The sequence below is a fragment of the Semicossyphus pulcher genome, unplaced genomic scaffold, assembly GCF_022749685.1.
Source record: "Semicossyphus pulcher isolate SPU_LCO1_2020_fin unplaced genomic scaffold, fSemPul1.0.p SCAF_5, whole genome shotgun sequence".
Taxonomy (NCBI): Eukaryota; Metazoa; Chordata; class Actinopteri; order Labriformes; family Labridae; genus Semicossyphus; species Semicossyphus pulcher.
The window spans coordinates 7,178,111-7,195,312 of record NW_027211726.1 but is presented as its reverse complement, the minus strand read 5'-3'; the positions used below and the strand labels follow the sequence as shown (position 1 = coordinate 7,195,312).

At 38.3% G+C, this 17,202-nt stretch overlaps 1 protein-coding gene across 1 annotated transcript in view; it reads left to right on the top strand.

Annotated features, from left to right (window-relative positions):
* LOC138608384 (fibrocystin-L-like) overlaps positions 1-17,202 on the top strand; it is a 52,882-nt gene that overhangs the window by 1,567 nt on the left and 34,113 nt on the right. The window contains exons 6-31 of the mRNA XM_069680962.1: positions 12-105; positions 262-315; positions 403-476; positions 568-610; positions 769-839; positions 935-1,045; positions 3,779-3,871; positions 5,529-5,794; positions 5,926-6,014; positions 6,119-6,278; positions 7,383-7,518; positions 7,666-7,809; positions 7,898-8,052; positions 8,222-8,332; positions 8,421-8,567; positions 9,745-9,869; positions 9,962-10,125; positions 10,328-10,494; positions 11,955-12,078; positions 13,261-13,415; positions 13,846-13,968; positions 14,323-14,428; positions 14,727-14,834; positions 14,938-15,102; positions 15,209-15,330; positions 16,678-16,810. Coding sequence (XP_069537063.1) covers positions 12-105; positions 262-315; positions 403-476; positions 568-610; positions 769-839; positions 935-1,045; positions 3,779-3,871; positions 5,529-5,794; positions 5,926-6,014; positions 6,119-6,278; positions 7,383-7,518; positions 7,666-7,809; positions 7,898-8,052; positions 8,222-8,332; positions 8,421-8,567; positions 9,745-9,869; positions 9,962-10,125; positions 10,328-10,494; positions 11,955-12,078; positions 13,261-13,415; positions 13,846-13,968; positions 14,323-14,428; positions 14,727-14,834; positions 14,938-15,102; positions 15,209-15,330; positions 16,678-16,810 — 3,240 coding nt within the window. The remainder of the gene's footprint in view (positions 1-11; positions 106-261; positions 316-402; positions 477-567; positions 611-768; positions 840-934; positions 1,046-3,778; positions 3,872-5,528; positions 5,795-5,925; positions 6,015-6,118; positions 6,279-7,382; positions 7,519-7,665; positions 7,810-7,897; positions 8,053-8,221; positions 8,333-8,420; positions 8,568-9,744; positions 9,870-9,961; positions 10,126-10,327; positions 10,495-11,954; positions 12,079-13,260; positions 13,416-13,845; positions 13,969-14,322; positions 14,429-14,726; positions 14,835-14,937; positions 15,103-15,208; positions 15,331-16,677; positions 16,811-17,202) is intronic.

The window sequence follows — 17,202 nt, the reverse complement described above, 5'->3', positions numbered from 1 at the left end:
AACCCCCGCAGGCACCGTGGTGACCGTGACGGGACGGACCTTCTCCGATAAGTACGGAAGCAACGATGTCCAGAGCTCAAATGGCCTCAACACCAGGTTCCTGAGGTATAAAAGTGAAGCATTTCAGTATAGTTGTTTAGGAAAAATCTGAGGGTCACACATGTTTAATTGCATGCTTGTAAACTACCGCTTTCAATGAAAGCCGAACACAGTATGAATTTAACTTTAAACTAATCAGTACATAAATATTTGTCATTACAGAGCCTACATGGGAGGAATGCCGTGTGAGCTGCTTAAACCAAACTCAGATGAACTGTAAGTCCATTTATTAAAATAATGATATTATACTGATAATATTTTGCATTCGGTGCAGCATTAAAAGTTGTCACCATATTTCTTAAGATATCAACTACAGCTGAATACGCCCACTTCTTACTGGGGAAGCATGAGCTGCAGAATGACGGGGACGTACGTCGGTAAGCTCTCTAAGTATATGTTTCATGCATATAGATTCATTTTGAAACTGTGCAAACTGTCCTTAAAATAAATGTGCTTTCTTTCCAACAGGGCATCACAACTTGAGTTACATTCTTAGTGGTGAATTTGGAAGGTAAGGCATTAATGCCAGTTTGAGCACTAACTTCAGGTTCAGATTTGCATACAAACCTGTCAATTGTTTCAAAGGTTCCCTTAAATTCTGTGACCTGACAGCTATGCTACTGTATAAACAACTAAAATTATATCAATCAATTTCTTTAAAATTTGTAGGAGCTCACCAGAAAAACTTATGAACAGAGCTAGTCCTACGGGCAAGCTTGCTATGTTTCAGACCTACGCAGGTGAGTGTAACAGGAAGACGTTTGTTCACAATTAATGTGGTAGTTTCTCTGTAGTATTTGTTCTGAATACAGTGAAATATTTGTTTCTTGTTCAGAGGTGACAGGAGTCTCCCCCTCCACGGGGAGTGTCATGGGAGGGACCCTGTTGACCATCCACGGGCGCTTCTTCGACCAAACCGATGAACCAGCACGTGCTCTCGTTGGAGGTAAACATCACAATCAGAAGGGAAACTCTCTGTTTCCAAAACAAAGAAACCGTATCTCACATTTTTGTACGTGTTCTAGCCTGGTATTACTAAGCCTGTAAATGTGAATTAGTCTTGGAAAATCTGACTCAGACCAAAATAACTCGGGATGCTACAACCAACAGGAGCAAAGAAACCTTCAACATAGCGGCTAGCTGTCAGGCTAGGCAGCTAGTTCCAACATCCAATTAAAATGGCTTATGGTACAACTTACTGCACAGACTTTAGGCATAACATGAATTACCGTTTAATTTGATGTATAAGACACACTTGTAATATAGTATACATCCCATACACCGGTGTGACCAATATACCGGTATAAAATGCAGAGAGAGGTATTTTATTGTGTTAAATTACCCAGACGACGGCGCTATTATCTAGCTAAAGCTTTGTCATGGTGATGTGCGGACATGATCACCAGTGCCGCTGCCATCCTCACAACAGTCAAAGTTACCGTAGGCTGAGCTCATCTACCGCAGCGGTAGCTAGCAGGGTTACGAACTCAACATGCTGAAAACAGATGGTAGGCTATAATTTGTGTGTGTTTTGAATGTGTTTCAAGTGAAAAGAAATTGAAATAGTGTTGAAAACACATTTTTATTAATAAATACAGAAAACCTTTTATCCCTCTGGGATACCCTCCAAAAACAGACGTTGTCTTATATTCCAGATTTTACGGTAATAGCCAACTCTTAACTTTTTGTACATAACTTGAAATTTGTTAAACAGTGATGCGATTGCTGGTTAAGAAGGCTCCACATCAGCGGCAGCCATCTTTGTTGGTTAAAGCTCCTGTGAGCAACTTTCAGTTTGTGTTGATTTTGGCGCCCCCTGTGGACAAAACCGTACCTCTCCTCTTTGCTGATTTTGTCCTGTACGTGCATAAGTTGTGTTATTTAACAAAAACAATCTCATCCTGCTTTCTTTAACAGTCACATCACTTATTTTTGCCCTGGAAAACGTACACAAAGGCAGCGTGCAGTAAATTGCTTTGTCTGACACCTACCCCCCACCAACAGTTTCAGGCATTAAAAATAACGATATAGAAATAATAAATCTTGTCGCTGATGGTCTGGTTTGCTTTTGTAGCTTATTTAAAGTAATCTGAATTAATTTCAGTCTGTTTCATAACCAGCGAAAAACTCCTGGCAGGGTTTTAAGAGAAACTCTCAACTGCGCTTTAATATTAGACAAATGATTGGGATTGGTCTGACCTGAGTAAGGTCGGGTGGAAATAGTAGCTGCCTTAGCAAATAAAACACACGTCGCAGATTTGTCTGGTTCCCAGGCTAAAAGTGTTCAGCATGAACAAATGTATGCAGTTTGTCTCCAAAACAAAACTCGTTGTTGGAGCCTCGAGTCACGCAAAGGTGATAATCCTTCTCAAAGTCAAACAATGTGTGTTCACTTTAAGACCCAGCAAACAAAAGAACGCTACAGAGTTGTCGCACGGTAGAGAAAAGGATCTTCTGAGAGCTTAGAGGCACAGCAGACCATGAAAAAAACAAGACGGTGTTTTACATGAGACGTCATGGGTCATTTGACTTGTTGTAGACTTTTAGTTACGGTACGATTAAGAGTTAAGAAACATTGAGTCTACTGAGTTTTATTTTTAGCACGGTAAAGTACAACAGAGGTTATCTCAAAACACTTTTTATAGAGAGCAGTTTCAAGCTGTAGTTTTCATCATATTGTTGTTAAGTCACTTTTCTTGTATGAGTGCTTTTTTAAAATTCGTTTTTGGCCTTTTATGCCTTTATTTAGAGAGAGGACGGTTAGTGTCAGAAACAGGGGAAGAGAGAAGGGGGGGTGACAGGTGACAAAATGCGGAAAGTAGGAATCGAACTCTGGGCAGCCGTATCGAAGACTGTGGCCGCTGTACATCGGCCGCAGATTTAACCGCTGAGTTCAACTATTCAGTTATACATAAAATCTGAAAGGGTTATTTAAATTAAAATGCTTTTCTCTCACTATCTTGCAAAGGAAAGATAATAGCAAAGAACTTTGACTAAATAAAGGCCTGATCAGACAGCAAAAAATAAGTATTTTTCATTGGTATAATTTACCTACGACAATAAAATACATATATTACAGGAAAAGTAAAACTCCAAAAACTACAGTAAAGACTTTCATGCTTTAAAGTTGGAAATTTTTTGCGGTTTTAAAGCACAAACGAATATAAGACTTATTTTCCATCTCTACCAGATTACTGAGCCCACATAATCTACTATCTTCCTGAACGTTGTTTAATCTCTCAGTGTCGCAACCTAAGGGCAACCTTGAAAAGAACCACAATGCTATATATTATGAGCATCTACTACATTGTATAACCTTTTTGCCCCCTTAAAGCAATGTGTACTTTTGATTCCTTGCTACTTTGCATATGTCCAACAGTAACAGGTCAGTTTTAGGCCTTTAAAAATCACATAAAACTGATTCAATCACACAAATACAATAATGCAACCAAGGTGCGTAAATGTGCTCGTATATCATCTTGAAATGAAAACAGACTAATCTTTAAACACTCCATCATGTCAGCTGAATTTACGAGTGACTAAGCTGACACGTAGATGAGTGCATAATGAGTAAAGTGTCACGTTGCGGTTACCCGTTCCCTTTTGTGTTTGGGAGTCAGCGGAAAGTTATTGTGAGCTAAGTTGTGCATTCAATCACTGACATTGTATTTTTCCTCAGGCCAGGTCTGTGACATCGTGAATGTGACCAATGACAGAATAACGTGCGTAACCGCCATGCATGAGATGAACAACAATATGACAGTCTACCCGGGTAAGAACAGAAAACGCCTCTTCTTCTTCTGTGCTTTTGTCTGATGCAATCAATGCATATCTTGATCTATTCTGTGGCTTTATTTGATGCCGTGTCGGTATCTGTACAACAAGTTCACATCGGTTTACATCTAGATCACAGCAAGAATTTAAAGCATCTCCCTCTCTTGCTTGTCAACAAAACTGTCGCCTTGAAGGTGATGGATTTGTTCCATCAGTTGTCACAGCGCAGCTTTGGTGTGACTTTGATGTGCTGTGTACTGTAACAAGATAATATGTTATCTGACTGACAAAAGCACATATTTGTGCTCTTATGTCATACACGCGACCTCTCCTAGATTACCGATGACTCATCAGTTACAGAGCTATTTTTCTGGCTCTTTTTGTCTCATCTAAACAAAAGAAAATAATTGAAAGATGGTTTTAAGTGAGCTGGAAATATTTTTAAATAAAAATTAAATTCGTTTTGAGTTTGTTTTCAGCAAAAACAGAAAGAGGAGACCCAATATATTTATACACATTACAGTAAAGAGCACATTACAGTCTGATACCCACAAGTTCAATAGTGAATATTCTTCTGGTTAGAGATGCAGCTAATGATTCATTTTTCTATTTGACTACTTTCAAGATTAGCTGATAGAAAGCAATGTCTTTTAAATGTCAGAAAATAATGAAAATGGCCACACATTTTCCTCAGAACCCAAAGAAATGTCTTCAACCATCTTATTTAGTCCAACACAGTCCAAAATTTAGATATTCAATTTAATGTTATATTTGTATGGAGTCATAAGAGTGCCAAAAGACATCTGTAAAATAATTAAAAAATTATATCATGTAAAAAGGTTAGATTACCCGAATAAATTCAGTTTACACTCATTTATGTATGGAGTCATAGGTGTGCCATAAAAAAAGAATTAATCTGTGAAAGAATCTGAAAATGTTAATAGAAATAAATTTAGAGGAATAATTAAAATAATTAAATAACCGAAAGAATCTGAAAATGTTAATAGAAATAAATTTAAAGAATCATTAAAATAATTAAATAACCGAAAGAGATTCAGTTCACATTCATATATGTATGGAGTCATAGGCATGCCATAAAATACATACAGAGAATATTGTAAAAGAATTAAAATTATGGAAATATAAGAGAACCATAGAAAACTTTTTTGGAATGTTATGTTTCAGTTAGTTGTTTTTTTTTCAATATAGAAAAAAAGCAGGACAACAAACAATAATAAAACAAACAAAAATAATGCAAAAAGAGAAAAAATGTTTTATATTAAATATTCTAAAATGTATTTATTTTACTAAACAAAACATTAAATAAGTCAAATTTAAAAATGTTAAAATATAGAGAGGAATATTTCATTTAATATTTTTATTCATGTACTCTTTCTTTGGATTTAATATTTTTATATATTATTTTAAAATACAATATACAAATTATATATAATATATACATACTTAATATGTATATATTATATTATCATAAATTCTTTTTTATGGCACCTCTGTAACTCCACATTTATGTCAAAGCAAATTCCAATGTTTGGGCAACAGAAACAAGTGCATCGTAACGGTTTCGGCAGGTTGATTAATTAATAATTGATCGTTTCTCAGTTTGAAACACCTTTTTTTTTTCATTTTAAACCCAGGTGGAAGAGGCTTCACGGTCGAGATATGGAACGACACCAAGCCCAACTCCCTGTCTTCTGTAAGCGACTACAGTACCAACGCAACTGGATACTGGACGCAGTGGACCGACACGCTGCCCCATGATTTTGAAGTCAAACATGATTATTTCACCACACGAACCAGAGGCTTCTTGGTCCCTCAAGTCAGCGGCAACTACAGGATATACGTCCACTGTGATGATCGCTGTGAGCTCTACTTCAGCAACACCAGCCGCCCAGAAGATAAGGTGCGAACAGAGTTTCCCTCAAAATGACACACCCGCTGTAAATCCTGCTACATTTAACAGAGATCTCAATATTCTATGTGATATTTTGTGGTTCTCTGCTTTTAACATTTTTATCACAACCTCCACTCCAGGTTAAAGTTGCCTTCCAAACACGTTTTGTGTATAGTTACGAACTGGATTCACAAAAGTCTGAAGTAATGGCTCTAGAAAAAGGAAAACAGTAAGTACAGGACTGTGCCTCTAAATTACTCCTGGAAACTTTAAGTCATTAATCCATAGTGTGCTGTATTAACTGTAGCTGTCAACTTGATTTTTTCTCTGCAGCTACTACTTTGAACATTTCCATCAGGAGTACGCCGGTCTAGCTAAAATCAACATTGCCTTGTTCCAAGACAAGAGTTCCCTGACAGAAGACCAGACAAACGATGCTATCAATGAAGTTCAGCTGATCGTGATTGATTATGAAGTGTTTGATGAGGTCCAGGTATGTATTGGTACACCTGTTGCTTTAATCCATTAAACACATTTTTAGCCCTACCTCCCCTTAATGAAGAGGTGTGACATTTATGGGAAATAGTCTCTTTTCTCCAAAGCCAAATTAGAGGATTGTTTCTGACTCACTTTTTTGTTGATAAATATGAAGCTTCTAGCTAGTTAGCTTAGTTTGAAGCTTAATCCAAAAGGTGAACTGGACTTGGTTGAAGTTCTTGAAGATGTTCACCTCACATCCGAACGGCTTCTTCAGTTCTAAACTGACTCGTGGACAGAGCTAGAAATATAAGCCTCTGTAGGTCATTAGTTTGCTAATAGATGTGTAATCAAGGCAACGACCTAATGGCAGTGAGCGTCATTAGCACCTTTGTTAGCATTGGTGAGAGGCTTACATTTCTAGCTCCGCCAACCAGTCAGTTTAGAACTGAAGAAGCCGTTAGGATGAGAGATGAAACGTCTTCAAGAACTTCAACCAAGTTGAGTTGCCCTTTTGGATTAAGCTTCGAATTACCATGACCTGGATGACTGAGAACCTTCACAGACATGTTAGCTTAGCTTGCAAATAACAGCGTAAAACCAAACTTTCTTGTAATCTACAATTTGTGTTTGAATGAAGGAGCTTTAAGCAGTCTCAAACCAAGGAATATTAAACTGGTTTGAAGTAGTCATTTAAACTGCACTTCGCCCTCATTACTATTGACTGAAATTAATTTGTATGCTCTACAAAATCAACCTTAAATCATTTTAACATTGTTAAAAGCAGCTAATGACAGGTTAGCATAAACTGGTACCTGTGAGTCCTAATAAGTTTTCTATCTTTATTTTGGGCTGTTTTCTAGTTCTATTGTCTGGAGGTGTAAATGCCAATGTCTATAGTCTCAGCCAAACCTTACTGCTTTTTAAAAAAGGTTGCAGTTTTCTTGACCAGAAAAGTTATTTTTTTCCAGTTGTTACACGGCTAGCATCATTGCTAGCACCGTTGTCCTTTCTAACACGCTCCTATTCACTCTTTGGGTCATTTAGAAGTAGGTAGAAGTACACTTTACCTCTTTCTCACTTCTGAACCTCCTCTTTGCTCGTTCTTGCTGTTACCCAGGTGGCAACCTTTAAGCCCTGGCCCAGCAATGTTGCCGCAGTCAAAGAGGTCCAGAAGGTCACCGTCAGCAGCAGCTGTGCCAGCCATCTTTGTTCAAGCACCTTCTTCAGCCTCGGCTATGAGGGCGCAAAGACTGGTAAAGTGTTTTAATATGAATTCATTTAATGCATTCATGTTTAGTAGCTTCAAGAAGAATCACAAATCCCTGAGTAAACAAGCCCATATATGTTTCTTTATTATGACATTCATTTTGATTTTGAATCTTTGTCTTTGTCTGTTTCAGGACCGATCTCTATCAGCGCCTCATCAGATATGGTGGAAGTGGCCCTGAACGATCTCTGGTCAATCAAACCCGACACTGTCGCGGTCACCAAACAGGACGATAACCAAGGATCTCACTATACAGTCACATTCAATTCTGAGAGAGGTACGAAGACAGATAGGTAGCCAGTCAAGGAAATCAACTCTTATTTAATAAACAAGTTGATCATCTGTATTTTTGTTTTTGACTGCAGGTGATTTCAAACCTCTTCAATATGAGGTTTTTAGCTCCAACACGAACGTCACTGTTGCCGAGGTTACAAAAGGGAAAAGCAACATGAAGACCTTCACTCTGCTCTGGGGAGGAATCCCCACAAAGCCGATCCCCTTCAATGCAACTGAGTCTGAGGTCTGTTGAGTAAAAAGGCTGCAAACTGTGGTGTCTTTTTAGCCCACATACATAATCAGTGTCATGGGATGATGATCCGAACACCTTATTTCTTTCCTTCTCTCACAGTGTGAAAACTAAATACTAAAAGTAGAAATGACACTGAAATCCAGCTTTATTTTGTTACCAGGTTCAGTCCGCTCTGGAGGACACGATGAATGCCGAGTGTCCCGGTGAGATCGTGACCTCTGAAGGGACTGATGTGACGTTCTTCAAAGACTTTGAAAATGACAACTCTCAGGTCAGTTGGGACAAAAACATTGACTACAAACTTCCTCTCTCCTTGCTTCGTGATTCACTTAATTTGCTTACTTGATTACTCTCACCAGTATAATAGTGCTGAGAAAGGCACTCCAGTGAAAATGGGCTTCTGTGGCCAGTGGTCGCTGAAGAACCCTGAGGTGATTTTCAAGAACAGTTACCCTAAAGACTCTGGAGGCACCTACGGAGCAGTTCCATTGGACAAGCATCCCGCGGTAAAAAGAACAACTGCCTTATCTACTATTGCTCAAACTGTTCATGTCATTTATTCAGAATATGTTTGAATGTACGGAAGCCTGGAATGGCCATGCTTAGTTAGCTATTCTTTTACTCAAGACAACAAAGCTTGTTTCCTTATGCTGACAATTAATGTATCTAGTTTTCTAGAATAAACAAAAGGCTGATCCTGGGAGATAACGAGGTAATTTATCATGTGAAAACAACTTCTTGTTTTGTTTTGTGCACAAGTGGGCCTAGTCTTCTCCTTAAACAACGTCAAACAGAAAGACACCATTTCATTATTTCATTAAAATAGAGTCTGAACTTTTTATCAATCAAGGGTTCTCCTCAATCTGACATTTTCAGTTTAAATAAATTGCTACCATCTTTGCATTCTGGCATGGCACTGAAGATGTCTGATTAAAGATATAATCTCAAAGTTCTCAGTTTTGTTCTATTTGGCGGCACCTTTGGCGATAAAAGGAATTGCGGGCACATACGTCCCAATTTATCCAGATTTCTACAGTTGGCTCCCTTAGTCTTAGCCTTCATCTGAGCGTCAAATTTGTTTCTTTTTATTTGGATTTTCACTTATTGTTGAAGTTGTATCTGTAGTCATCCATCTTTTCTTTGTTTGTTCAGCCATAGTAGATTACTGTTTACTCACTGGAAAAGCAGCCGCTTAGCTCCGCCTACCCTCTCTGGCAGACCAACCACTGCTGGCTGATGGAAAACGCGTCACTAACTGGGCGCTGCTTGTGATTTTTTTCATGAAAGTCACCACAGACACCCAGTCTGTAATACCGCAAATGCAAAGGCTTTCATCAGTGGGCCACAGGCTAAGTAACCATTGTGTTACCTCATTCGGCGATAGATAGTGACTTAATAGACATTTATTTACATGAAAATCTTCATGATTATTACTTTAACATAAATAAAAGGAAGCAACCTTTTGTTTTCCTTTGCATCTGTCATTTTCTCATAATAAAGTTCGATTTCTTAAAGAGCAACAAAGGCTTTTCTTGGCTTCCGTACAATTAGATGCAATCAAGAAAAAATTATTCAAGCATGCAATTAAACTTTTCCCCGAGTGTCTCCGAAAGGTAACTGAAGTGGGACTTACTTATTTTGCCCTATAAAATATATTTGAAACATTTTCCATCCTTCTTGCAGCTTTGCTTTGCGTACCGGGGAATGTTGAAGAATGAGGTCGGAATAAAGTTCACTTACAGCAACAGCCAAGGCCAAACTGTGACAGAGACCGCAAAGATCATCACTCTCTTCAATAAAGGGGACAAGTCAGTGACAACCATGTAGCGATTACAAGTGTCAGATATTTGCAAACTTCTCAGCAAAGTTGCAGCGTGTAAGTGTGATTATTTCTTTGCAGGTGGAGTTACAAATGCATGGACCTGGAGCGTTCTCTGAAGACAGAGTATGCTGGAAGTGATTTCAAACTGCTGGAGTTTCACCTCTACAAAGAGGCCACTGGTGCAGATTACTACGTGGACGCCATTCACATCGGCAAGAATCCCACCACAATCAATGAAAATGGTATGCAGCCCAATAGTACTTTTTTCAATGTCAAGAGACAAACATATTGTAATCTTCAGTCCTTTTTCCACATTGATTATATTTCCATTAATTAAATTTGATACTGATGTGTCTGTGTACTGATTGCAGAGATGTAGCTCCCTTACACCAACTCTTACATTTTAAGTGATGTATTTAATTCCTCTGGATCAATTTCTTACAGTTGTTCCCCTCAAGAGGAGGCCTTCACCTTTCGAGAGCATCGGTACCTTTAAGATGATCGCTGTAACCAAAAAAATCTCAGATCCGTCAGGGATCAGCTACGAGTTCAAAGCTACACCAGACGAATGTGCTTCTGGGTTCCCACTGCTGGAGGTCGGCTTCCTGCAGGTAAGAGATTTCAGTTACATAATAATGTCATTTTAAAGACAAGTGGCAATGGTCCTCATTTTTCACGTGTATATTACAACTTTTGGCTGCATTGTAAAACACAGACGAGATTCTAGTCTAAGTTAACTATTCAAGCTAGCATACACTATTCGAGACGAAGCTAACTATTCTAGCTAGCATACACTATTCTAGACAACGCTAACTATTCAAGCTAGCATACACTATTCTAGTCGAAGCTAACTATTCTAGCTAGCATACACTATTCTAGACAAAGCTAACTATTCTAGCTAGCATACACTATTCTAGACAAAGCTAACTATTCTAGCTAGCAAACACTATTCTAGCTAGCATACACTATTCTAGTCGAAGTTAACTATTCTAGCTAGCATACACTATTCTAGTCGAAGCTAACTATTTTAGCTAGCATACACTATTCTAGACAAAGCTAACTATTCTAGCTAGCAAACACTATTCTAGCTAGCATACACTATTCTAGTCTAAGTTAACTATTCTAGCTAGCATACACTATTCTAGTCGAAGCTAACTATTTTAGCTAGCATACACCGAGTGTTTTGGATAGCGAAGCATTTTGTAACTCAGCCTTCAGCGACAGTTGAAATGAATAATTTCAGATGGTAGTCCTTCTAAATCTTAATCAGATGAGTCAAACATACTGTCTTGGCTGGTCTGATTGTCCCTTGTGCAATTGTTGTGTGTAGAGCAAGGTAGGTGTCAATCAAAATGTCATCACTCAACGCCCACACAGTCTGGAGAAACTTTGATTTCATATATGCATTCCTACTATTTAAAAATAGATTTGCAGAGGCTTTATATGTACAGCGTTGCTTCAGCAGGGTGACTCAGATAAACAGATTAAATGTTCTGTATTGCACAGTTATTGCACATCAGTTACAGCTCAGTTAGGCCCCACAATGGATCTGTACGTGCCTCATGCCATGCTGCTCAGTCATTATTTGCTTAACAGATTGCAGCGGAAGCAGAGCCAGACTACTGTTAAAGGAATGGCATGCATAAGTATGTCTGCAGGGAGTGTCTGTTGTTACATTTAATCAGTTAAAGCTGACAGTAATCTGACATTAATCCATCGTTACCTTCCTGCAGTTGTTTGTAATGATTATTAACGCTGTTTGCGTCTGTGTGGTTAAGCTGTTTATACAGATACCACTTTTTAACTTATATAATACCAACAAAAGAGCTCAACACAATACATTAACCATAAAAGTCAATGACAAAAAAAAACAATGTAAAAGATTCTTGTCATGTTCTGTGGGTTACTTAAAATGGCGTCTCTCCATGTATGTCAAGAATACAATGTGCAAAAAAGCTAATTTCAGTTGAGACAGACAGCTTAGTGACTGTAATGAGAAGATCATATGTTGAAAGAAAAAATTGTTAAATTAACCTTTTAACACTCCTCTTTTAACACTTGTGTTTTATAGATGTCCAACAGCAGTGAGGACAAGGTTGAGTACAAAGAAGGCGTCACCATCACTCGCACTCACAGAGCCACCCCTCCTCTGAAAGGCACCTTTGACGTGGAGAGTTACGGAGGCAGCGCGAAAGGTATATCTGCATTCGAACAACTTTAACTGTGAAAAAAGTTTGGACTCCTTGTGACTCAGGATGGTCCTTTTGACTTTTAAGCAGCCTGTATGCCAGTGTCATTATGAGCGACATTAACCTGATTTAAACGGTATGCATGGAATACTTGGTCAGTTTCTAAGGCTCCTTTATTCGCATGCAATTCCTCCTCCTCTCTGATACAATGGAAACATGATGTATAGAAAGCAAAGACAGGGAGAGGAAGACGACTCGATTTTGCAATTAACCTGCCCATACTTAGACATCGTGTTTACACTAAGAGAGGAAAAATCACAACATGAAATCAGCTCAAAACTGATTAAAGAAAACGTATCTATCATTTTTCACAATTTAAAAGAATTACATATTGACTATACATAACATTCATTCGCATTTGCTAAAACTTCAGATAATATTTCGGTTTTCTGACCAACAAGAAAACCAGTTGTTTTTAATATTTGTTTTCGTTATTTAAAGTGATAATCTGGAAGATTTTTATTTAAATAAATTAAATAAATAAGGTAACATAATTGTGATTGAGCCTGTGGCTGACTGATGAAAGCCTTTGCATTTGCAGTATTACAGACTGGGTGTCTGTTTGCGGAAAAAGTCTCAAGCACCCAGTTAGTGACGTGTTTTCCATCACCCAGCAGTGGTTGGTCTGCCAGAGAGGGTAGGCGGAGCTAAGCGGCTGCTTTTCCGCTCTCTGCAAGTGTTGCGAGTAAACAGTAATCTACTATGGCTGAACAAACAAAGAAAAGATGGATGACTACAGATACAACTTCAACAAGAAGTGAAAATCCAAAGAAAAAGAAACAAACTCGACGCTCAGATGAAGGCAAACAGTCTAAAAAGGAAAGCGACCGTCAGTGAGGAAAATCAAGAGTTACAACCGGAGCCAACCGTGGACGTCACACATGTAGCACTGTCTGGATATCTGGGAAGTGTGCTCCCGCAATTACTGTTTATCGCCATAGGTGCCGCCACCTGAGAAAAAACTGAGATCTTCAAGATTACAACTTTTAGTTTCAAAATGTTACTGTCTATACCGGAGCACAGAACCTCAGATAACCTGCACGATACGGTTAAAAATAGATTTAAGACTTTGAGCCAGGTGTATCACACATCAGGGCCGTTTCTAACCTAACTCCTGCTTCTTCTCAGATCTGTCGGTGGACATCAGCGAGACGGAACTGAAGTACGCTCTGGAGGGGATCGCAGGGATGGGTCAGGTCAGCGTCAAGCAGCTGAGAAGCTGCAGACGGCCAACCTGGAGGATCCAGTGGATCACGAACCCTGGAGACCAGCCTCTGCTGCAGGTCAGACTTTTGTGAAGTCATCTTAGGAAAGGCAGCTTTACTTATAATGCACATTTAAAACACAAAGGCAATTCAAAGTGCTTTACAGAGGCAAATACTTTAAAAATAAAAACACAGTTAAATCAATTGGGCCGGAATAAATGTATTGTAACTACTGTAATTAGTTGTAAGTTGCCCCAGAAGGGAAACTAACTAACTAACTAAATAAATAAGAATTCATTAGATATAATAAATAGATAGAACTTCACTAATACCACAAGTAACAACAGTGGTATTGTCGCTACAGCACTAATAGCAGCACTAGTCATATTAATAATACAGTAACAACATTGTTGGTAGTATAACCTGCATTTACTCGTCTGGATGTCTTCCGTTCCACCCATGAAGGTTTCAACAAGCGGTCTCTGAATGTAATTTATCTTTATGACAGGTGAACGCCTCGTCGGTCGTCGGCAACAAGGTCAGAATCTCAGCTCATGAGAGAACAAAGGGAGGAATGTTTTACAGTGGCCTGACAGGAGACTTCGTTCGTGTCGCTGAACCCAAACCACAGGTATAACAGTGATTCAGATTCCCTGCGGTACATCTGGGTTGGGTTTCACCATTATTATGTCTGTCAAATGTCTGCTGATAACTTGCTGTGTTTGTTTAGTGCATATCCTGTAGAGCCAGTCCTATTTTTGTCTGTGTCATTGCATTATGCTGCTGCATTCATATATTTCATGCCTCCAGGCAGGATTAGATTATAATGTTTGCACGCTACTAAATAATTGCTTTGCATTATGTCTTTTAAGTCAATGACAGCTACAGTAATGACCTAAATTATCATTCTGTTATGACAGTTGCAGCAGGGAGTGTGTTTCTTTTAAACTATTTTGGGTTAAGTTTTTGTGGATGCTGTTTGCAGGCGGAGGTCCTCATCAACGGCATCATCTCAAAGTGTGTTGGTGACTGTAGCTTTGAATGGTCGGAGGACAAGACTCCAGTTGTGACTGGAATCAGCCCATCTAAAGGTCTGTTCATTCAACATAAAGAAGTATCGGTTATTGATTTCTTTTTACGGCTTAATAAATACAACCAATTATAGATCTAAATCAAAACAAACAGTTGGAAGAGAATTAAAATCAAACATTACAACAAGGTGAACATTTTAATATCATTGACAAAAGTATTTAATGTGTAAAATATGCAATACATTTTCACTGAGAAAAAAAACACACTTTACAGTTCAAGCTTCCTGTACATATTATCTATCGAAGATTGTGATTAAATAAATCACAAATAATTAAATAAAATGTTGCTGACTCTCAGGATCTAATGGCCTGGGGACTCTGCTGACTGTGACTGGGACCGGCTTTGGTGAAGGAAATGCCACCATCTTGGTTGGAAAGGCCAGGTGTAATGTTGAACAGAGCACCTGTAAGTAAGAGAAGTTTGGAGACATGAAAACAGCGTCTTGTTTTTAAAACCAGCAGTAAAATAAAGTGAAGGGGGAGTAACTGGATTGTTTGATTTGTTTCAGCAACCACTCAGGTTTGCAGACTTGGCAGCTCCAGCGCCGGTACCTACCCGGTGTCAGTCAACTTCCCCTCTCTGGGTTATACACGCTACCCTGATGGGAAAATGTTCTATTTCACCTACCAGCTCAGTGTTTCCTCTTTCTCCCCGCTCTCTGGAAGTTCGGCAGGTAAGACATTACTCAAAAGAATCTGTATAACACATGTTTTAGCAAATAGTGACTCTAATAAATCTTATTACAAAGTTAAACCATTTTTTTCTTTTCTTCTTTTAAGGAGGCACCCTGCTGACAGTGAAAGGTCATGGCTTCAGCCACGAGTCCAAAGTTACTGTCGGCAGTGAGGAGTGCACAGTGGTTGATGCCAGTGACACTGAGCTGAAATGCAGAACACCAGCAGTAAGTAAACAGACCACAAACTTCTGTTTTTAATGGGTATAATTTACCTGCACTCTCTAACATGTCAAAAACCTGTTGTTCATGCAGAGAAGCACTTAAGTACATCTACAAATATAATTAATTACATTTTGTACACAGATGTTTTAGCCATTTTGTTGAAGTAAAAAGGAGTATATTAAGTATCTGACTAACCTGGCTCAGAGCTGAATTAGCAACTTAGTCTAGAAGCTCTCAGCTCTTTTTCCGATTTCCAAAGTGCGCAGACAAAAAAGCCTCCGGTCGCTACAACCAATCAGAGCAGCGCAACATGTAAGGTAGCGGTAGGATGCTAGGCTAGGTCGCTAGTTTAAACATCAAATTCATATGGCTTCTATTTAAAACCATTTGGCATGACGTGACATAATTTAGTTGACAACACTTACTGTTTAAATGTAAATGGAACTACAATCCAGTTACTTCAATACTGACGTGTTAGCGATTCAGAACGTTTCACATTAGCGGCAGACATCTGGGTTTATGAAAAATGCCTCAATGGCGCATAAACTCGCCCCTTAAACTGGTTGTGTTGGCCCAATCTCAATCCAGTCTGTCAAACAGGAGAGAGACTAGACGCATTAGCCAGAGAAAATGAAACATTAGCTTAGTGTCGTTCCTAAGCTAGTTTTTCCTTCATCTTGGTAAAGGAATAACTTTTTAAGCGAGTCTAGGTAACTATTCTTTGGGTCAAGTGCAAGAGTGTACATGATAAATATTTTGTGTCAAATAAGTCATAAAACAGCAACCTGTCCCAACAATAAAAGTTATACATGTATAGCAAAAGCTGGCTAACGTTAGCCACCATTAGCTTTCAGTCCTACGAGACTAGAAAAGGCTTTAGCAACCGAACTCCTTGGTGTTTTGTTTGAACCCGTTGTGAGAAATGTTTCACTGGTTATAAAACACTCTCTATATAGTTGTCAAAAGCATACCAGATGATAAGCCAGAAGATTGACTATTTCTATAAAAGTATTATATTATAATTATAATGCCCGACAAAAGATTTATAGCAGGCAGACTGAAGGAGCCTTTGTTTGGATTTTTCCTGGCAAAGCTTCACAGACGTCGTATGTTTGACAGTTAAAAGAAAGCCAAATAGTTTTTTCTCTAGAGAACATTAGTCACGCATGTTCAGAGCTGGATCCAAAAAAGATAAGACGTTTTTTGCGCAGGGGCCGCCAAAGTTCACAGAAAATGTGTTTTATAGCCGCTTGAACATTATTTCAAATTTTTCTTTGTTAAAGTGTTTTTAATCTAAAAAAGTTTACAAATTTATTGATAAACTAAATTTTTCCATATTTCTTGTTTCAGGGCTCTGCAGGATCACAGAACGTCATGGTGATGGTGGGAAACATGAGTGTGACAGCCAGCAGCTCTTTCACCTACGATAACAAACTCACACCGCAGCTCTCAAGCTTGAGTCCCAGCACTACTACTGTGATTGGTGAGTTAAAAGACATTTATTTGGGGGCCTTTATAAACAGTTTTCCTGCATTTAATTACCTTTCATTATATAGCATTACTCACATGGATGAACCCAGAACAGTGCTTGGATTTAGTTGTGTAATTAAATTGGTTTTGTCCTTAAAGGTCAATATAAATAAAATGATATCTGACGAGGAATGAAACACACACTTGGTCTTAAATCTATTTTATATCTATCTTTTTTTTTTTTACACAAACAAATCTTATATCATTTCCCATCTTATTTACTTTCATAATATTTGTCAGTTAGGTCTGTGAAAACAAAATTATCAGAAAATATTAAATGTTTTTTTTTTTTTATTGAAATTGTAACATTACTTTAAATGACATTGACAAATTTAAAAGCATGTA